Raw genomic sequence first — 23,492 nt, forward strand, 5'->3', positions numbered from 1 at the left:
TGCTTTTTAAGGTTATGATTCAGATTAAGGTATAGCACAGTGCAGGTCTCCACTGAAAGGCACTCATTGAATATTTTTTCCCTTCTTCTTTCTTGCTCATCTTGACTCTTATCCATTGTTAGAAGGTTGGCCTTCCAAAAGACACCTCCAATCACAAAGTTATTTCATTGTGTGAGCTGGAGATTTTCATGGAAAAGTAACTCCAGAGGCCTTTCCTTAGCTTGTCGTTAATCAGTTAATCTGCTCCTTTTAGCATCTTGCTAAAATTCATAGTTGTTGAGCTAAATAACATTAGACATGGAAGTAGGCAGTAAACATTTCTCGTGTTACCTCTTGGCAGTTTTACATAAATTATATGTAAACTAAATCAGTGGAGGTATATGTGTGGGTGTGTGTATGTTAACTGGAGAGAAGGATTTCTATATTTCATAAGAAAAAAGCGAGGAAAGACCATCTGAAGAAAAGAGAAGAAAAAGCCTTCAGTACACTCAGATACTTTCCAAATAATGCAAAGGAAAAAATTCTATTAAGGTAATGATTTTCATTCTTTTATAAACACAAATGAGACTTCATTCTTTTTTCCTGCTCCCTCAGGAGAGAAGGAACTAATTAAGGAAAATTGATGAGATTCAAAACACATGAAAAGGAGAATCCATTCACTAATGTACATTCTAATTACAACCATCAGTTTTCCTTCTTTATAAAAGATATAATCACAGAGTTCTGCTAGTGATGTGCCTGCCTGGTGAATGGCACTATCTAGGAAAAGAATAAATTGAGGAGAAAGAAGTGAGTTATCAAATATACCATAATCAGACAGAAACTCAATTTCTATTCTTAATTTCATCCTTTCTTTTTTTTAACACATTATGTGATCTCTAAAGTTAGATGCTTTGCCTGATGACTAGGATATAAATTGGTGAGGCCTCCTTTTTATCTGTTACTAACTGAAAATATTAAAAATTATATAAATTCTATGCTAATCTGACTTCCAGAGTGGAGATAATAAAATGTATAAAATTAAATAAATAAATAAAACAGTCATCTACTATCCTAATCACATTCTTCCCAATAAGTAAACAATAACAGAGAATGAGAGAAAAATGGGGGAAACTTTAGAACAGGGTATCAGAAAAAATTAAAAGTAAAATTTAAAGGAAGATATCTGTTAGGAAAAAATAAGAGAGTAAGAAGTTTGAAAAAAATTTGTTGGAAGACTCCAAAAATGAATAAACTTAATCAAAGATAAGTGCTTCAGGCAAAAGGTAATAATTCAGATGTTAAGAACAGATTCCAGACGGTTCTGAGGGTCTAGGAATTGTTGCTAGAGCTTGATTTTGTTACTGACCTTGAGACACGTGTATAAAGACATTAAGGTCAATATGTAGAAATAAGGCAGCTATTTTAAAAAGGGCCGGAAGTTTCTCAGGGGGTGTGAAAACCACAGAGACGTATGGTGCTCCAGTCATATACAACAAAAATGTTATGAAATGGGGATTTTAAAGCTAGAGAGGAAAACTTATTATTGGTGTTTTCCAGAAATAGGAATAAATAATAAAATCCAAGAGAAGGTAATTGATGATTTGGCAGGTTAACAGATTAGGTGTATCTAGTGCCATGGGCACCCCATGTTACACTGCCCCCCACCACTGCCATAGTGTAAACTCATAGAGATAGGAGTGTGTCTTCTCCCTCAACTGTCTGGGACCAAGGAAAGGTTAAGAACCGCCAGGTTTTTGTATCTTGCTTATTATCTGGTGTTACAACCTACATGTTTGATGCTTTAGTGGTTCTCTGATTTAGAGCAGGCAGATCTGCAAATGAATCGTTTCCATAGTTTCTCTATTACGATTTAAGGTATCTATTTCTCAAAATATTTCAAGAAGTTCAGAAATTTAGGAGCAAGAAGGACCAAATAAAACAAGACTATCTGCAGAAAAGTGATGCAGGGTATTTTCAGTTCTTGCGTCAAGCAGATGTCGGTGCTAAATAAATTGCAGGAATTCCTATCTAAAGTCTATTCTGTCTTTTAAGGTCTAGCTCAAATAACACCTCTTCTATGAAGCTCCTAATCAAAATTAATCTCTCTTCCTGGTATTCCTACAACTCAGTGCAGAACTTCAATTTAAAATTCAGTTTATTCATTGTATCTGACTCTTCCACAAGACTGTGAACTCCTAAAAGGCAGACTCCTACTCTTGTGTTTTTACTGTCCTGCATGCCCTGCATCACCTTGCATGGTACCTGATGTACAGCTGCTTGTCAGCAAATTTTTAATGAATGAACAGAAGAAGGCAAAAAGGAAAATATTTTGGAATATGTATTGTTTTAATTTTAGGTCAAAGTTTGAAATATATCTAAAAAGGTAGCTACAGGAAAAATTTATAAAATAATTGTATCATGGCTGTTACATGAAATAAGAGATACTTTGCATCATGATTTTGCAAAAGGTACACAGTGTTTGAATGGGAACATAGCAAGGAGACAGCTTATTTATGAAGTTAAAAGATAGGACATTCAGTCATGGCTCAGTGACATAAATTGTGTGACATCTAGCTGATATGATCTGGGAGCTTTGCTTTATCCCAAGTCTATAATGAATCCAATTTCTCTGTCTCTAACCCAGATCTCTTTCCAAGATTGAAACTGCCACATCACTCCCCTGCTTAAAAGTCTTTGATAGCTGCTTACTACTTATAAGATGAAGTCCAGTCTCCTTTACAAAGGGAACCAACTGATTCCTTGGTGCTTTGTTCTTCCTTCAATACCACTGCGTTGAAGGTGGAGGAGATCCAATCTCCAGCTGCATGGCCCACCATTTTTCATTGCCCGCTGTTTCTCACCCCAGGATGTTATGCTGCACAACCTGAACTGTATGCTGGGATTTCCACACTCCATGCTTTTGCTCTTTCCTTTCTCCATTAATCTTGGATTCTCTCTTCCATTTTCTTCCCTCATATTGTTTATCTAATTCCCACTCCTCTTTTAAATCTTAATGTATGTCTTCCCTCCTCCCAGAAACTTACCTTGATGCCTTTGTGCTGTTCCCTTTTGTTACTGTGTAATACCCTGGGCTTGTGTTTATTACTGGATTGTTCTTTTTTATGTATCGTCTTCTCCATTAACTCTGTATACCTCTTGAGGTCAGGGACTATACAGCTCATTTGTGTTCGCGTACCTAGCACAGCGCTTGGCAGGTACGTAGGAATGAATGAAATGCCCATTTTAGAACTGCTTGCTGGATATTTTGTCCCCCAAAGTCCACTAATACCTTAAAATCATTATGTACAAAGTGGAACCCATTATTGCTGTAGTTTTCAATTCCTTTTTCCATGCTCACTAGTCATCAGTTCCCAATTCCATCTTTTCACAGTTTTCTTCTATAAACACCTTTGTTTCAGTGTGTATCGTTCTCTCCCCTAGAGTACACCAAAAGGTTACTAGTTATTTTCCATGCTTCTGCTTTCTTCATTGCTCCTAATCTGTTTTTTAAAATGCCAGATTTTTTAAACATTGCCATCCTTACACCAGTGATGCCTGTTCAATGTACAGAAACTGAAATCAAAGGTAAGCAAAAAGAGAGACAATCACCCATGATATTCCCACTTAGAGTTAGCTGTGGTTAATAAGATCATACAATTTATACCACATTATTTTTCCAGAAGGAGAGTTTGATTATTCCTTGCTCATACAGGCTGATAGTTATTAACAAATAAAAACATGGCATTCTGCAATATAGTGCCCATCTGACTTGACTTCAGTTACCCATACAAACCACTGATTGAATAAAATTATCATCCAAGCTGTTTCTTGAAAAAAACTTGGAATTCTTTTCCCCGCTAATGTGCCTTTGCTCGGTCAGTAGGAATGGTTGGCTTTCTCACCAGCTCAGCCTTTAGCCAATCTTTCCAGACTTAACTGTATGGTCTTTTCCGTGGGGCCTCTCCCGGTGTCCCATTCAGACAGGATCTGTCTTTACTGTCAGTTCTGCTTGCCCTTTCTTTGTATCACCCAGGCTGCCTTGTCCTCCAGTTATTTGCATAACTCTGTTATCTCCCCTAGTAAAATGCAAATTCTGTCCGTGTTTGGGAATCTTACATCTCGTGCAGAAACACGTAATACATATTGAATGAAAGCAATGACAAAAGACTGAATGTTCTAACTTAATAGACAGATTTATACACGGGCTCTGAAGCAGACAGTACACTACAGCATCAGATTTCTTACAAGAACTTTGGAGAAGTGCTGGATATCATTCAGTTCACACTGAATTTCTCCTGTCTGTGACTAATGAAAAACAGTGCTATCATTTCTGGCTTCCAGATTTAGGGAGTCAGAAAACAAGTGTAGGGCTTCCCTCGTGGCGCTGTGGTTGAGAGTCCGCCTGCCGATGCAGGGGACACGGGTTCGTGCCCCGGTCCGGGAAGATCCCACATGCCGCGGAGCGGCTGGGCCCGTGAGCCATGGCCGCTGAGCCTGCGCGTCCGGAGCCTGTGCTCCGCAACGGGAGAGGCCACAACAGTGAGAGGCCCGCGTACCGCAAAAAAAAAAAAAAAAGAAAAGAAAAGAAAACAAATGTATGTGAACCAATCTTAAAACTGTCACAGAGCTGCTATAATCAGTTTGAAAATAAAGGTTGTCAATACATTTAAGTTTTTGTCCATGAAATTTCCTAACATACCCAAGAGAGTTCCAGATAGCCAGATTCCATCTATTGTCTCATAGCTTTTAAAGCAAATTGGTTTATTATTTATTAAAATTTCAGTTATCTTTTTATACTCCTAGGAACATAAGTAATTTTTGTCTTCTTTTAGATGGTTTCATTTTTCCTTCTGTAGAAAACCCCAGTCAAGTGTATCATTTCCCTGTTGATATCATTCTTGCTGTATTTCTTTCTTTTTTTTAATTTTGTTGCTGCCTGGACGTAAGTGAACTTCAGTGTTATATTAACAACTTAGTGTTTGTCTGCAGTACTAATAAATAGCTGCAAAATAATCTGTATGCTATATTGTAATAAATGTCTTAATGCCACTAGTAATTCATTTATCTAAGCCCTGCTGGTTGACCAATTCAAATGGTAGTTGGTTTTACCTTTATTATTATATATACTTCATAATTTAAGACACCTGAATGCCTTTGACTGATTTTATCCTTCAGCCCGCAGCTGTTGTGTTTCCTTATGGGCTTCATAGAGAATGGAAAAATCAGCATTTTTCTTAATACTTTCAATCTCATTCTCTCACTCTTGCTCTCTATTCTCTCCTCCTCCTGTGTTCTTTCTATAAATTATTATAGTTTATTTAAAGAATGTGAGTCTCATCTCCTCTCCATTAATTTCAAACGCTTTTTATGTGTCAATGAATGTGTAATACTTGGATATAGCAAACCCTTCTGTTTGACTGGGAAATAGAGTGAGGGAGGAGTGATGGGTCATGACTAGAGAAGAAGTTTAGGTTTGGATTATGAAGGACCCAGGTGTGCCATGCCAGTGACATTGGATCTTGTTCTGCAAGTGAAGCGAAGGCCATTTGCATCACTCTAGCAGGGCAGAGAATAGTCTTATGGGAGGGATGGGGGGATAAGTGTAGAGATAGAAAGATCAGTTATAATGTCATTACAATAGTCTAGGTCAGCGTTTCTCGCTACAGAAAGAAATGAATTTGACATTGTGACTTGGGAAAGAACAATCTTACTTTGTGTGGTGCAGTCAGTACTCTCTGTCCTACTTTATTCTAATTTCATTGGAAAATGCTAGCCTGGACAACCTAATTTCAAAGCCTGCTAACTGTACACAACCTGCCACTTGAAAATCACCCGTTTAGATGAATGATAATGAATGCCTAAACGAAGGTGATGGTATTAGATGGAGAGAAGATGCAAGTGGGAATAACTAGGGAAATGGAAGCAACATAACTTGATGATGTATTGGATTTGGGCACGTGGAATAACCAAGAATGACTGAAGTTTTCTTGTTGGTGGGGTGGGTAGATGATGGTAGTTCAAACTGAGATATTGACAGAGTAGAAAGGGGTCAGTTTTGTATTAAGAAGTTAAGTTCAACTTTGAATATACCACCTCTGTGATTTCTGTAGGAAATTTATAGTTAGGGAAAGATGTAAGGACTGGAGATACAGTTTTAGGAATCAGCATGTGGGTGATAGTTACAACAATGGGACAGACTAAAGTAAAGTGAGTTTGCATATCATAAAAAGAGGGAACACTGAGGAGGGAATTGTGGATAAAACCAGCATTGAAATGGGAGGCCAGGGGAGAGAATGCAATGAAAGAGACTGAGAATTAATAATCAAAGGGCCAACTAGGGAGGGAAGAGATGATATAGCTTTAAGAAAAAGAGCAGTCAGCTGTATCACATGCTGCAGACATAGCAGATACAGTCTCCTGAATTTATCAGCTAGGAGGCCATGGGCAACCACTGTCAGTACTTTTCAATAGAGTAGTAGGATCTGAAGAATGATTGCAGTGGGTTGAGGAAAAAATGAGAAGTTTTAATGTATTACAGGCAAACCTTAATCAAGGTCAACTTTAAGTTGAAAAGAACAGAGATGGTAATATGTAGGCTGGTATCTATTAAGCTGAAAATATCTTATATAAACACCTATTAGGAAACTTAGGATGGAGATACATGGTAGACTGGTATCAGAAGTTGGGAAGCCATCAAGAACCAAAGCAGTTCTAAGACCTGCCACTCTTCCCGCTTCTCTCAAAGCACTATGGTTTCCTTTGTGTCTGGTTCATTCTCTTTTCGTCAGTCTCTTTTGTTTTCCATAATCTGTAACCTAGAGGAGCTAGGCCAGTTGGTTTGATAAAACACCATTGTCTCATGTGGGCCAAGCCTGCAAGCCAGGTTGCTTCCCCAGCCTTGGCTCAGAATTATGGATGGCTTAGCTTACCCTTGGTCCAGTGAGTAGCCTGGATTTATACAAAAACCAGGTAACATATTTTACTTGCCCAATAAAATAGATCTTTACGCAGTTTGCTACCAAACACCCGATTAGATCTAGGTCTAAAGCGTTTCACTTTACACATTCTCTAGTTTGTAACAGAGCACTTATTGTTTGAACTCCTGAGAAAATAATTTCAACTGGGCTTTGCACCACATATCCCATTCTTTTTTTTACAATAATGTCTCACCATTGGGTGCCTTATGTATACGTATGTGTGTGTGTATTTGCACGGTAAAAATTAACCAAGTAGGCAAACTTGGGCCACTTCTTAGGAGTTTAAACTCGATATAGATGCAACCATCACTAGGTTTTTAAGTAGTTGATTATGTAAGGACCTAAGTTCTCATTGTTATGTGTCATCTATTTCATTTTTCTGTACTGTGCTATTTCAGGAGAATTTAAGCATGGTGAGGAAAAGACAGTGGCACACATTAATCTTTGAGACACTATGCTTACACCCCTGGTTATCTATTTTGAAGTAATTACCACTTCTCTAAAGCTTCTGTCTTGAAGTCATTTTTATGAAGTAAAATTAATTCATCATCTATTCTACGCTGAATATTATCATGGAAGTTTAAAAATTCATTCTTGGGAAATTCTTATTGCCCAAGTAAGTTTATTTGAGGAAATGAATTATCATCTAAAATGTAATTACTTCTTTCTAAAGGACTTAGTAATTGCCGTCCTTTAAAGTTATATTTTCACTTCTATTGCTTAGCTAAACTTAGCAGACTGGCATTCTTGTATGTAGTACCAGCATAAATAAGAATATTGTTGTAGTCGGACTAAATAGAGCAACCAGTGATAAAAAAAAAATGCAGCACTGATTACAACAGAATAATAATTAGAAGGCAGGAATGGCAAAGGAGCAATGGTGGAAAGTGAAGTGATTTTTCTGAGAGTGTCACTGATCAGAAAATAAATGATTGAAGTAGGAGTGGAGTTAAGAAATCCAGAACCCAAGGAACATAAAACTGAAGTCAGTATCTTCTTTCTCAGCAGGCTTCTTATAACAACTGCTGTGAAAAAGGTTTGCAGAGCCAAAGACACTGGGGTGCTTCCCGCATCTCAGGCAATGCTTTATGTGAGGTTAAAAAGTTAAAATTAAAAAGGAAGGGTCAAATCAGGGCATGACGTAGAATAATCACATGTTCAGTAATGTGAGCACATTATTAAACACAACTGAGAAGCACCTGTCTCTGGCTCTTGATTCCCTTGGGCTGTACTTTAGGTACCAGACAGCATTTCTAAGCGTCTTAAATGCTTTGGGGATGTTTTTGAATGTTTCTTCTTTTCGAATGTTTTATGTTTCTGTGTCTTGTGTTTTAGCTACGAAGATGGCCAAGTGGGAGACACAAATATTAACACACAAGAAGGAGGCATTCACAAAGAGATCCTTCGAGTAATTGGTAATCAAACTGCTACTGGTTAAAGGACCACCATTTAATTAACATGATTTGAAAGCCTTCCTCGGGTTCAAAGCTGGATTTTGAACTGAAGAAGATGATAAAGTAATTTATTGTTATTATAAACAAAATTAACCCTTTGAATACTGATTTTTTTCTTAGTATTTCTAAGTTTCTCATTAAATACCTAAAATGGTATAAAATTTATCAATTGTAGGGTTATGGAATCTAGTAATAAAATTACAACAGCACTTAAACTGAAGTTTGGGTTCCTCACACAATAAACAGATTGAAAAAACAGTTTTGTGCTGATATTTTTATATTAAACTCTTTAATTGGAAATTTGGTATTATATACCGACATCTTAGGGTACAAAAATAGAACTGAAAGCATTTTATAATGGCGTCTAAATCTATAAGATACTTTGCAATAAGTGTAATGTTTGCACATTCTGATGTGCTATATAATTAGCGGTATGAACATTCGAATGTTTGGGGGAGGGATGTTTCCTAATCTGTTACTTTTCCATATACAAAAGCAATTAGGTCTTAGATACAGTGCTTTGCCCAAAAGTATGTAATATACATATCTATAGATTCATGCATCAAAATGTATGATCGTGCATATATGTGTGTATGTACACATACGTGTATTTTAACAACAGATGGCACAGCTCCACAATTCTGTTCTCATTCAATGGAAAGAAAATAATGTTCAGTAAGAAAATAATATTCTCTCTGGACATAAACCAAGATATGAGCCAAATTCACCACTGCTCATTCACTGAAAATATTTGCAAACAAGTTTTCTATTTGTTTAAAGAATTTTCCCCTCAGTTAAAATTTAACTCTTTATAATATTATAATTTGGGGAACATCTTTATTCAAATGATAATATGTTTAAAAGAAAGGCCTCAGAATTTAAAACAACAGTATATATATTTTTATTTCCTACTGTGGAACGTTTTTTACATTTATTTGTACCACACCAGCATTTTTATATTTTTCATCTAATACCTCTGCTTATTTTTTTTCATATTGAGAAAGAAGACAAACTTTGAAGTTTCTTTTATATTAAAAGAACATGAATAAGTTTATATAGAGAACAATAACACCAGCTCTCAGCATTCTCTTTTCAAGAGTCATGTGTGCATCAAAATCGTTACTATTTCTTTGGGACCTAAGTTCTTATTCATTACAATTTTTAATTGACAGTGTTTCTTTTCCTACATGATGTTTTTGGAATAAGGCCATTCATGAGAGCAGTTTAATTAGCAAGTCTGCCACTCTATTCAAACCCTGAATCAAGGCTCATATCTGACTCTAATTTATTTAGAAAGAAAAAATAAAAATGTATCCTCATTTGCAAGTGTAATATAAATTCTGTGCTTGTTCCTTTGGTATAAAAGGTGAGAACAAAGGTCATACACATTGTTCAGGATTGCTATCTAGGAAGCATTTACTAATTGTTTGTTTTCTTATATTGTAAATAATTGATATGCCACTTATTTCTGCAAAAATAGACTTGAAGGGATATTAATCATTGTGATAGGATCCACCTAAAACATTGATCTGTTTTGACTTGTGCCTCTGAACTCAAGGCCAGACTGAGGGATGATATTGGTGTGGTAGGTCCAAGATACAGTATCTTCAGTTCTGTGACCAAATATTTGAAGACTTTACGTGGGACAAGAGGACTCCTTGCTTCTTTCTGCCAAGACTCCCAAGTCTCCCAAATCCCTTTACTGTGTTTTAAAAATAGTTTAAAGCAACAAAATTACATTTTCAAATTAATTTTGTGGGACATTCATGTATATATGACATACATATGAGGATGTAATAGTAGGATTTGGAAATTGAAATCTTGAAACCCCATGTGTTTGGCCACTAGGACCACTGAGGCACCTCCAAAAACTCTTTGAAGTGCCTCCAAGCATAATTTAAAAACCACTAATCCACTAAGGATTTACTCAACAGTTGAGTGACCTGTAAGGGGTAGAGTATTAGAATCTGAACTGGAAGGGTAGCTTGGAGGACTCAAGGGAGACTATTTAGGGGAGATAAAACATTATAATACAAACTTCTACTGTCAACTTAAGAATAAAAGTAGATTCATCTATCAGAGCAAGGAAAGTAATTGATAGTTTTAATGTCCACTAAATATTACAGATAATAGACATCTTTTATGATAGTAAGATGTCTTCTCATGATAATTGAATGCTTTTGCAATGCAGAATGACAGATTTTAGTTTGTTTTGAAAAATTGTCAAAACTTTTTAAGCCTGTATCTAAAAATTAAGCCAGTCTTCTCATTGGACTTTTGATATTGGGAATACTATAGTAAACTGATGTTTATTTCTACAGAATCTAATTTCAATACCCATTAGTAGATGAATATCATGCTTTCAGAATCCAAGCAGGTCCTTAAAATTTAGAACTTTAAACATTATCATCATGCCTTGATTCAGTTACCTCGTTAAGATATTATCTTTTGACTTATTTGATAATTCCAAACATGTGATATTGTATTGTACTTCTATAATCACTTGAAGTCTGTTCACTGATTCTTTGTAATAGTTATACTAATTATGTAGTCATTACTACTTAATATTAACCCACTGAGCAAAGGCAATCATTTCTTTTCATTCTTCAAGTGGGAGAAGAAGAGCCTTAATTTATTAATTCTACTTTTTTTCCTGCATTACTGATTTTGTAAACATTTCACTATGAATAATTTGTCCTCTTTCATTGTCCACTGTATTTAAAAAGAGAAGGAAATGATTGAACGTTCGAGAAGAGAAAAAGTAATAATATACATATAACCTAGTGCTGTAGAATACATTATGGTAAGGTACTTTGGTGCCTTAGATTGCGTTATGTTAAAATGATTTTTATTTTGTTGCTCAGCAAATCTCAGTCAAATGTTGGATTTGAAGGTGGTTTCTAAATTTAAAATTTAAATATAAGAGTGCCACATCCTTAAATTCACTCTCAAATACTGTGATATAAGAAACCTACTCAAGCTATTGTTAATGCTATGAATATTTCTCATTGAAAAATTTAAGAGTTTAGAGAAGAAATCCCTCAATTATTCTCCCCTTAGCTAAAAGAAAGGAAACTTTTAATATGTAAGTCTATGAATCTTTATTATCACTGAAAGAATTTTATCAGTACTTTGTACCATAACTTGTACCATAACTTGCCTTAGGGCACGGGGTTTCAGAAAGTTCTAAGGAAGACCTCATTATCCTTGTTAAAGTCTGGATGACTTCATCAGATAGTGATTTAATACGTCATGAAGGTCCATTCAACCTTGGACTGTCTACCATCTAAATGTATGGATTTCACGGTGACACTTGAAGCACACTTAAAAAATATTATGATGTTATTCTATTGTCCTGCTGAATTCATTATTACACTACCTCAAGACAAATGATAGACTGTTTGTCAGGATAAGTTTGGGTTTTCAGTATAAGGATCAAATAAAATTTTACAAATAGAAGTCATCAAATAATATGACAGTCAAGACCATGCTAGATCTATGTTGTCAATTACCTCTTGACAATACAGTAATATGGATATTTCAATCACCAGTGATGAATAACATAGTCATCACCCAAAGAGTAAGTGAAGGGGTTTCAAGTTGCAAAATTTGAAAATAATTAGTTCCCTTTAGGATTGGTTTTCTACGTGGGCCCATTTTATGTCCTTTCACCTGAAGCCACAAAGAATTGCCCACCCTAAACAGTTAAAGGATTAAAATACCCAACTGCTGTGCCAGAATGGCAGACTGAATATTCAAATATTCTTGAATGCCTGCTAAATTTTTGTCAGATTATATATAAATTTGATGTATATTATTATCCAGTAAATTTTTCTTGGGAATTTTGTATACACTCTGATATATTAGGATAAGTTTTTGTAGTTCAAAGGAATTTCAAGTAGTTTTTAGACAAAACGTATCATATCCATGAGTGTGAAAAAGCTGTGTTGAAGAATAGATTACATTACACATTTACCAGCAAGTCAGTAAAAAATAGTGCTTATTTATATAGTCAACATAATTTAATGTTCTAAAAATAATTTCTTCAATCTGCCCGATATTTAATGTGTCATTTGAGATTTTAAAAACGCAGCCACTCCTTTATGTAAACATTAAGATATGCCTATGTTTCTTTAATTCTACAGCCTTCTTTACAATAAATTTCTTGACTTTTGTGCACAAAATAGTATTGCAACCTGCTCTTTAGCCTCTGGTGCCTTAGAGTTATTATAAATATTTAACAATATGTATATAATGTAAATACTGCCAAAAGATCACTAAGGCCAAATATTTTCTCTATTCACTTTTTACTGCACTTGCTTTCTATTGCTACTTAAGCCTCTTTTATCCAGCTTTGTAATAGTTCTAACATTGTAGCCAATGTAAATGTTTACTTTCAATAAATCTGAATTTGTTCAACAAGTACGGTATATGTGGGCACTATTTTGAAAACTCGGTTAGGCCTTAGATACTCCTCATGATGAATCTTGCTTCTGGGGACTAGATATTTGAAGTTCTCAATAAACTCTAAAAAGGATGCTGCCCTTTTCACTTAAAAATACTTGTAAAATAAGAGGGAATAAAAGAAAAAACTCTTCTTGCCAGTATTCCCCAAGTAGTTGTGGTAGATTTAATTGGTCATGTGAGTACCATTTTAATTTCAAGTTCCGTCAAGAAATACAGGATTGAAACAAAAGATTTTTGTACATTTTACATATATGCTCTATTTGTAAACACTTTGGCATAATACCAACTGGAGCATTTCAAATGAACTGCCTTGAATTTTCTAAGCATTTCTGACTTGGTTAGTAATTGGAAAATAATTGTTAAAGCACCACTTTATAAAATACATTTCATTAACTGAATAAGATATTAGTCCATAAATAAATATGGTTCTCTAAACACTTTACTAGTAAATATTTATGAGGAGCTAAATTTACATTCTTGTAATAAATAAAATATTTTACTCATGTTACATTTATAGCTGCAAAACCATAGATAACACACTTTGGGTTTTTAGACTTGATTTCAGTTACTCTAGAAATACTTGTTAGAGTCTAATATGCATCTTGACATTCAGTATAAGGAATAGAGAGTATTAGATTTTGTGTTGACCTTAAGGAGCCTTCAGTCTATTTGGGAAAGGAAAACACACACGTTTGCAAATAATTCATGAATAGCACAAGGCCAGTGGTGCTGAATGGGAAAGACCAACAATACAGGCAACACTTAGGGAAGGAACAGATCGTCTACATCATAGCAATGAGGGAAATACCATGTGAGATCCTTGGGCATTAGCAGAACACTTAATAGACTGTCCCCAGTCTGAGGACAAGTAAAACAAAGATAGGATGGAAAGTAGGCTTACAGATGAAAGAATCTTGAGTGAACCTACAAAAACTCATACTTTTATATTTGTTGACACAGAAATTGCAATCCAAATGACAACTTTGATCCTTTAATACTTTATTAAAAAGACATTTAATCCTTAAATTAGTGTTAATGAGTAGTGTCTTACTAGTATTTCCATTTACTTATTCAGCACTTTTCATAATCTTTTTGCAGCACAGTTACAATGATTTGCTTGTATTTGCTTGTATATCTGCTTTTGCTTTGTTGTAGATAATACGTATATTAGAAAGCACTTAACTTTTTTGAGTTTTTAGTTTTTGATTCCTCCACCAAATTTTTGATAATTATCTTTTTGACTTCATGGCTCAATCTTACAGACTTGTGGAGCTGTCATTCCCTGTCATGGGGAATGATATTTCTCCTCATAGGAATATAACTGGCAAGAGCATAGTTCTACATTCCAGGTTAACTTAAAAGTTACACGGGCTGCTTTTTTGGAAAGCCGATGTTGAGAATTTGCTGAGTATTTGGCCTCTGTTTCTGCTCCTAACTTCCGGGTCCCTTTTTAAAATTATTTCAAATAGTAGTGATTTGTAACTTGTATCTAAGAAGACTGAAATTTTCAAAGATACCAAATATATATACCTATCAATAGTTGAAAAACCAGGTATTCTTGAGTTTCAGATAAGAGAATTTTTTAATTAGATAGGATTTGTTTTATGAGCTCTTGATAATTTAGACAGCACATTCACACAGATTGTCTCATTTTCCCATCCACATAACTGTGGAATGTGTTAGCAGATATCTTTATCTCTTGTAGAGGAGAAATTAAACACCTTGCCAAAGGGATCACTAGGCTCCAAACCTAGGGTCAGTGTTTCTGAATCTAATCTTTGTGCTCTTTCTAATAAACCGTGTTTATCCCTGTTGAGATCCTAGCTTGGCAAAATGGATAACAAGTGTAAGAATTACAGCAGACTGATGGGAAGGGTCAGTGAAGAGTTAGGTCTGGTTGCCTTGAAGAGTTCTATCAAGGGGTCATTAAATACCATTGCACACGCTGGGTGTGGTTTTATTCTGGAGAATCTGGAAGGAAAGAAGTCTACACTTGACTGCAGTGGAAAAATCGTTGTCAGCCCTTGGGTGAGTGACATCATGAAAGTGGAGTTTTGGAAGCTTGCTGTATTCAGAAGGATTTCGGAGGAGGCAGAAAGCAAGAAACGTTAGAAATTGGTTTTAGTAATTCTGACGGGTACAAAGCCCTGGAGAAGGAGGAACTGAGAAAAAGAGTGGATAAAAGAGATGGAGAGGATTTAGGAAAAAGCAGTAAATTAGGAAACAAGAGATCCAATTTGTGTGTTAGAGATAACGATATAAATTGAGAATTTCCCCCTGGACTTTGTACTGGAGATCCATTAAAATTCTCCTATTCCTTTTAGTATTCAGGAAAGAGAGGATGACCTGAAGACGATGGCCTAACAATGCTGTCTACACCAAGAAGCCTAAAAGCACACATTTAGCCAAGTGAAGGGGAAAGGTAGAGGAGGGATGTTCTGGACCCTAAGGGGACATGTTTGCGAACACACTTCACCCTCCTCCTGTAAATCAGGCTTGCTCAGTACTGAGATCTGCAAGAGAATGGTTGTAGTAGTTTAGTAAGTTTCATGTCTGTTGTGATGTGACTTATCATTTCCCAGATCCATCGTATTGTCAAGTGTGTGTGTGTGTGTGTGTGTGTGTGTGTGTGTGTTTGATGTACTGTAGCCTGGGTGACACTGAAGACTCATCACCCAGGATGGTGGCATCTTACTCTTCTGCTTGGAAGACGCTGTCCGCCATGGCTCCAGATCCCACCTGTAGTCTGATGACTCCTAAACCTGCACTCCTATTCCTATCTCTCCCCTGAGCTTCAAATTCATATGATCAAATACTGCCACACAAGCATCTCTTCCTCGGTGCTCCTAGGATACCTCAAATAAACTCTAACCAGTGCCCCCAACCCCCCACCATTTGACTCTCCTCTCAAAAAGCCAATGAACACTATCCACCTGTTTACTCAAGCCAGGAGGCAAGTCATCCCCTAGTGCCTCCCTGTCATTCAATCCCCACCAATCAGTAGCCAGATCATTTTAATTCCTCTGTGTGAGTGTCTTGAGTGCGTTCAATTTTCTTGATCTCTCCTGTGACTTCTTTTGTTAACTTTTATGTGGGTTATATCAATATCTTCCCGTGATTCTCCTTGACTGAATCCGGCACCCTCTCCCCAGAGCAGACATTCAGCTAGAACATATGAGTACAGCCTATGACTGTTAAGATTCTGAATGTTAGTTCTGTATGTTAGTGAAGAGACACTGCCTCAGTCCCACATGCCCAGATGCAGCAACTAAAGGGTTAACTCAGCACACAGCAGACCCTCCTACATTTTGGTCCCCACTAAATAAGCTACTAGATTTTAAAAAAAATTTTATTGAAGTATATTTGATTTACAATGTGTTAATTTCTACTGTACATCAAGTGATTCAGTTAATAATATATATTCTTTTTCATAATCTTTTCCATTATGGCTTATTACAGGATATTGAATATAGTTCCCTGTGCTGTACAGTAGGACCTTGTTGTTCATCCATTAGTATCACAACTGTCTTGACCCCCTTACATAATACTGAAGCTAATGTGATCTTCCTAAAATGCAAATCTCATTTTATAAACCTCTTACTTAAAATCCTTCAATGTCTTCCAATTTATTACTCAATAAAATAAGAACTTCAGGCCCCTGTTTCCCTCTTCCGTCTCCAGCCTCATTGTTCCCCACCACCACAACCATCCTTACACTCAGCTTTGGAACCACCCTGAATGATTTGCAGTCCAGAGGACAGCCGGTCGCTACTCATCTCCTTTCACAGGCTTTTTCTCTCTGCCTAAGACAGCCCCACTCCCAGTCTCCAGTTTTTACTCCTCTTGGCCCTCAACCTGTTTTCACTTCTTTCAGAACCTCCTCTTGTCCTCCCAGTCTGGACCAGATGTTTCTTCTAAGTCTTCTCAGAGCATCTGACCGGCACTCATCTGTCTCACTTAGCACACAATGAAAAGGTGTATTGATTTGCCTGCTGCTTTCTCCTGGTCACCCTCCTCCATGCCACCAGGCGCAGATTATTTCCAGTACTTGGTAAGTGTTTGACACTAAGTAGGCACACAAAAAAGTACGTTTTAAATGTCCATCTGATGAAAATGGTCTTCGAATAAAGTGACATTAAAGCCAAAAATATGTCTTGTAATTGGCACATAATATATTCATAAATCTAAACAACTACCCAGCAGGGGGTGTATAACAAGCCAAAGCTAACGTCATCATCATCACCCTGGGCTCCAGCTCTATCGCCTGCAGAAATTGGAGGAATCCCTAGATGTGGGTAACATTTTCTCTGTCACCCTTGAATTATGTATTTTCATCTTTCCATTATTTAACTTTGGAACAAGCAATACCTGGATTGTTAGGTCATTTTGAGAGCCCAGAATGAACCATAAAACTGGATACCTACAACTTTATAATTTAATGTCAGTAATTTGCATAACCAAAGGATCATTGCTTTGCAAAATAATTACTTTAAATAATGAGCGTCCTTAGCATGTTTAAGAGTTAATTTACAGGTCATTAACTACTTGACATACAAGGAAGAGATATTTTAGGCTAAAGTACTAATATTCATTACCAATAAAAATAAATCAGTGATGGAATTAAACACATCTTATAATTATGTCAGTGAGAATATAAGGTTCTTTCCAAAGGAACTACATTCTTCTAACTTGGTATAAATTGCAAGGAACCTGAATTTTATTATATATACTTACTACTTTGTGACACCTAACTTAATTTTTGCAGCTGTGTAATTGGGAACATTATGTTCTTTGTGTGTTTCCTGGTTAACTTCTGGGATACATATTTCTTTCTTTTTTTTAACTTTTTATTTTATATTGGAGTATAGCCGATTAATAATGTTGTGATAGTTTCAGGTGTACAGCAAAGCGACTCAGCCATACATATACATGAGGGATACATATTTCTTAATAGTTATAGGCTTAGAGCATAACCAGTTTTCTAGTTCTAATCTGCAACAGCCGTGGAACAGCATAGCTTTCTGCAATTTATTATTTGGAATCTTTTTCCTTGCATTCCTGCCTATTGTAAATCTATCTATAACTCAAGGCCATAATTCTCATACCCTCAAGTACATGAATACTTTCTGGATCACTCAGCCATAAATGATGTCTCCCTGCTCCAAATTCCTGCAATACTTTGTGGGAACTGACTTATAGTTACCACTACTTCTGGGTTTTTTTTGTATAAAAAATTGCATTCCTCAAAATTACACCCTGCCTACCACCACCAATAATCTTTCTTTGCTAATGTTGTGCTTAATTTCATAAATTTAACCTGTTAAACATTTAAGTGTTTAATTTTTTAAAACCATGCAATTAAATAATATTTAAATTTTTATTAGTATTACTGAAAAATGTGACGAAGAGTAAGTCCAACCACTTTGGGCTGAAGGTGACCACAGTCCATCTCCACCTCTTTCATACCTTCTCCACTTCTGCTACCCAACCAGGATGATTTGGGGGAAGTAACAGGGCAGAGTCATCATTTATTACCATAAATAGTATAACAATTATTGCCGTATATAACATAAAAATTCAATGAATAAGAGATCCACCACCTTCCATCCTCTTTAAGTTTCCTTAATTTGTTCAGAGTGAAAGAGACTGTTCATACATTGGACCTAAGGCAAAATATTAAGCTGCACATAGACATTCAAAAAGCATCAACAAATACATGATTCATTGTTTAGTATACAAAAGTTCTAAAAAATATGTGTAAGCAAACATGAACTTTCATAAACATACTGATTTTCTTTTGTAATGTCTGACTGACATCTGTTTTCAGGGATCGGGAATGCTATTTCAGCTTGCATAATTCTAAGGATGAGGGTTTGGAAGTGTGCACCAGCACATTTCCCATTGAAATAGCAGTGCTGAGGGCTCACTGACAACCTTATTTCTGTTCAAGACTACCTTCATTCTCAAACTCACCGGGTTGAAAACCATCTCTCCTCCCCATTGCATCCACTCAGTCTCCAAGAACTGTCAAGTCTCCATCCAAAAAATCTCTGCTTTCCCTGGACTACTACAGTATTTATCAGCTCTAATATTTTCATTTATCTCTTCAAAACACTTCTTTTTCTTTTTAGCCCATGGTATGTACCAGACTCTGTGACAGGTGTTCTCCAGATGCCCATCTTTCACTTTCAAGAAGTAGTTCCTGCCTTGAAAGTGTCTACAGTCTTTAAGAGAGTACCTACAGAGGTAGTTACAATCCAGGATGCTGCATGACGTGATAGGTGGGTACATGGAAGGAAACCTCTCACTGAGCCTTGAAGACCTCTTTGTCAGGGTACTATCCTGCTCAACGATCCTGTGGTTTCTCATTACTGTATAAACCACACATCCTAGCACAGCATTCAAGCCCTCTATGAAGAAACCAAACAGTTTCCGTCTTTATTTATCACAGAATCACTACACATGATTTATTTTCTGTCAAACCAGTTTCCCCATTAATCCCTGAATCCACTAAACCTTGGACATTGTTAATTCTATGTTCTTCCTCACACTGTTTCTCTTTGATCCAAATCATTCTACCCATTCCCACTGTCAGATCAGTTGGCCTTAATCCTCTTTTCTTAAAAATCTCAGAAGAAATCCTATCTCCTCCCCGAAGTCCATCACCAGATACAATCTCTTTCTTCCATACAATTTGATAGCCATTAACTTGAACATTTCTCGTGGCTTCCATCACATCCTGCTGTAGGTAACAGCACCAGACTTGCCTCCTTTCTTCCACTAGAATGGAACCGCCTCCAAATAAAAACCTGTTTATATTTGTTTTTTGGTATCCTCCACCACCCCGAGTAAGTGAGCAGCAAATATTTTTGGATGAATAAATTAAGAATTATAATGTGAGAATGTTGCAGGCAAAGCAGTGTTACTGTATGCTATAGACACTCCCTTCAGTGATTTCTGCCCTTCTACCCCAATGGTACCAAATTATAAACTGAGGGAAAATAATATATCTAAATCTTGTTTTGCAAATTCACTATAACAAAATGGTGACTGTTCGCAAATAGCAATTAGAAAACCCCTCTGGGAAAAGAGAAAATAGTTGAACCTCAACTTGGGATCCTGGTTGTTCTCTATATTGCTTAATTTGCCTTGAAAATATAGCTACCTTGTTTTTTGTTTTTGTTTTTTTTTTTTGGTACGCGGGCCTCTCACTGTTGTGGCCTCTCCCGTTGCGGAGCACAGGCTCCGGACGCACAGGCTCAGTGGCCATGGCTCACGGGCCCAGCCGCTCCGCGGCATGTGGTATCTTCGCGGATCGGAGCACGAACCCGTGTCCCCTGCATCGGCAGGCGGACTCTCAACCACTGCGCCACCAGGGAAGCCTGGAAATAGCTACCTTGATACGTTTTTCTCACAACCGGTTTCTCACATCAAATAGTAGAGTGAGGGTTTCAGCAGCACCGTCCCGATGACAGGAGGGGGCTGATGAGAGACCACGGAGTGTGGAGGACCAGCAGGCAGTGGGGTGGCTGGGGAAAGAGGAGGGGCTGGGGAAAGGCGCCAGCAGGGGAGGTCCTAAGTGCACCAAAGGCATTTCCTGGGCTCATGTCAAAGCCTGGCCAGGCCTGGTCAGGATGAGTGTAGTTGTTGGCTACAGAAAGGAAACGAAAAGTGGAGTAAATCCTGAAGATTCTCTTCCTTAGAGCCGTGTAGCCTCCAGTTTCTACTGGTGCCTCCCCCTCCGACTTAGCCATAAACCTCCTGTTTCACCCTGGGTATCAAATTCCCAGGAAACTCACAGGACACAAAAAATCTCCTTTGACATATTAGATGAGGTTGCTTCATTCCTTTGAGTATTTATGGGACTGCTTTTTTTTCTGTAGGCCAAACAAACAAAAATAAAGAGTGTTGAAAAGAGGGGTTTTAATAAGCTAAAGTCCTTTTACACAATTGGGAAAGCCCTCAGAAAACCTGGAAAAATTAGCCATGTGTTTTGTTTTGTTAATTAATGTGGGGTGAAGAGGTGGGCGTGAGGCCTTTCATTCCTTAAGCAGCCAACAAAGGAAAGGAGCCCAGGTGAAAAACGACAGGGAAAGTGGGAAGGCAAAGAGGTCTCTGGCATAATGTGGGAGCCTTCTGAAACCAAGAAGAATTCCAAGAGAAATTTGTTTCTCAGCCCTCTAGCTAGAGAAATCATATCAATCCTGACTCTATCCCACACATTTCTCATGCTACTTTTTATAAACAAAATTCAACTTTTGTTTAAATGCTTAGTAACTCCCTGGGTTGTTCTCTGCAGCTCTGGTGCTATTATTTCTTTCAGGTTGTCTAGCTACTCAAGTCAAAAAAATGAATGTTTCTATTCATCTGCTATTTTTCATATTTATCCACGGAAATAAGCATTTCCCTCAGCGTGACTGAAACTGCACTTTTACCCACACTCTATCTCCACAATCACACTCCAATTCATATGTGTTGACATATTTTCAAAAGCCTCATTGTGGAAGGTGAGAAGGTGAAAGGTTGGCCCATATAGGGTTGGGACATTGTTGACAAGCTGTCATCGTCTTAAGACTTGCAGACAAAAGGGAGCAACGTGAGCACAGTTTAGGAATCCAGGTAACCACGATGTTCTACGCCACCACAAAGAGATCTCACAACAACAGAGATATCAAAGCGAGCAGGTTTAAAGGCAGCAGTGGGGACTAACATTTCATAAAGATGGCCATGGCAAGAAGTTAAATATGAAGTCCAGGCTACAAGATATCAACTTCTTTTCAAACAGAACTATCTAGTGTGTTCAGTTTGCCAAAGAAAACCTGTAATTCATTCATTAGCCCTTTGTTTTCCCAGAAAGTGGAGAATGGGGTCCTGGGCAGAGTATGTACTACATACGCTAATTAACTAAACTTTTTCTCCTGGGATTTCTAGGTCCTGCCTAATTTGACCTCTCCCATCAATCCAACCTTATCTCCCACTACCTCTCCCTCCCAACACCCTAAATTCAGCCATTAGTTTTTTCCTGTGTCCCTTCAACACACTGTGAACCTGTCCACTCTCCTGAGGGCCCCAATTTTCTCCCTTTGCTTAGAAGTTTCTCTTCTTCTGACCTCCAGGTACCAACCAATCTCCAATCCACTACCTGTAGGCTCAAGCTAAGCTCCACTTCCTCCATGAACTCTTTCCAGACTGTAATGTATGTTAAGAGGGGCTTCTTGGACTTCCCTGGTGGTGCAGTGCTTGAGAGTCTGCCTGCTGATGCAGGGGACATGGGTTCGTATCCCAGTCCGGGAAGACCCCACATGCCGCGGAGCGGCTGGGCCCATGAGCCATGGCCACTGAGCCTGCGCGTCCAGAGCCTGTGCTCCGCAACGGGAGAGGCCACAACAGTGAGAGGCCCGTGTACTGCAAAAAAAAAAAAAAAAAAAAAGAGGGTCTTCTTAAGGTTTTTTTGTCTCCCTAATATTTTGTAAAGACCCGGGGAGAAAGAAAATACTATTTATACTTCAAATTTCTGAAACGTTCAGAATATAGCAAGTACTCAATAAAAAATTCTTGAATAGGCGAACTGTATTGACCAGTTAACTGAGAATGAAGAGAAGAGAGTGAGAAAGTTAGGGTGTGAGGAAGACACCCATATATACTTTTGTTTAAAGTTCTCTCACTAACATAATTATTCATTTACACTGATGTCTCTCTGTGTCTTCTGACGCTAAAGCCCTAGACTTACACGTCTGTCTTGTGCACCTGAGTCCAGTGGCTGCTACAGGGTAAGACGCTCAATATGCTATAAATGAGCAAGTTACCCAGTGCAGGATGAATTAATGAGTGAAAACAGCAAGATCACATTTGGGCCTCTAAGCAATACCTACTCAAACTTCTCAGGAAATTATGTTCTGTGTTGAAAATTCTCCTATGGGCCCCAGGAGGAGCACATCCTTGGACCAACAGAGATAGTTAGATTTGAGTGCCTGGAGGAAGGAGCAGGCAGGCCCTCTACTAAGCAAGGGGACCTACGTGAGGGCCCCATGACAGTGGAAACAGAGTGCACAGCGCACAAGCATGAGAAGAGTTTAGTTTTCTGTTAATTTTATTCCCCTTGGGGGCCTTGCTCTGTGCCCACACTCCATCCACTTTGAATTTCCCTTTCTTATCTCTGTTTTCTCCCTTATCTTCTCCACTCTTTCTTTTGATCTCCTGTTATCCTGAAATGCAAACTGAGGGTGGACAGAGAGTGAGAACTAGGAGACACCCTAGAGGCTGAGATGCTGTATATTGTACAGATTTTCCCCAATTGAATGAATCAGGGTTGAAATTAGGGCATTTTCTAATAGGATAGAGGAAGCAACTTGAGGCATTTCACTGCATTTTAATATCTCTAAAAAAGCTAAGTAGCTACTGTGCTGCAGGTTCTCCACTGGGCACTAGGTGGATACAAAGGGGAAGATGCCTCAGTCCTGCAAGAATGTGTTAATAAGAGTGCTTATTAGTAAGAGTGATGATGATGATGATGTTTACTAACACTACATACAAGGCATTGTTCTCACTTCACTTAATACTCACAGTAACCTCTGAGGTTGATACTATTATTATCCACATTTTACATATGGGA

At 37.5% G+C, this 23,492-nt stretch overlaps 1 protein-coding gene across 1 annotated transcript in view; it reads left to right on the forward strand.

Annotated features, from left to right (window-relative positions):
• Nucleotides 1-12,836, forward strand: part of PARP8 (poly(ADP-ribose) polymerase family member 8) — a 182,310-nt gene extending 169,474 nt beyond the window's left edge. The window contains exon 27 of the mRNA XM_030881971.3: nucleotides 8,295-12,836. Within this exon, the coding sequence (XP_030737831.2) occupies nucleotides 8,295-8,397 (103 nt within the window). The 3' untranslated portion in view covers nucleotides 8,398-12,836. The remainder of the gene's footprint in view (nucleotides 1-8,294) is intronic.
• The last annotated feature ends 10,656 nt before the right edge of the window (nucleotides 12,837-23,492 follow it).

The sequence above is a fragment of the Globicephala melas genome, chromosome 3 (assembly GCF_963455315.2).
Source record: "Globicephala melas chromosome 3, mGloMel1.2, whole genome shotgun sequence".
Taxonomy (NCBI): Eukaryota; Metazoa; Chordata; class Mammalia; order Artiodactyla; family Delphinidae; genus Globicephala; species Globicephala melas.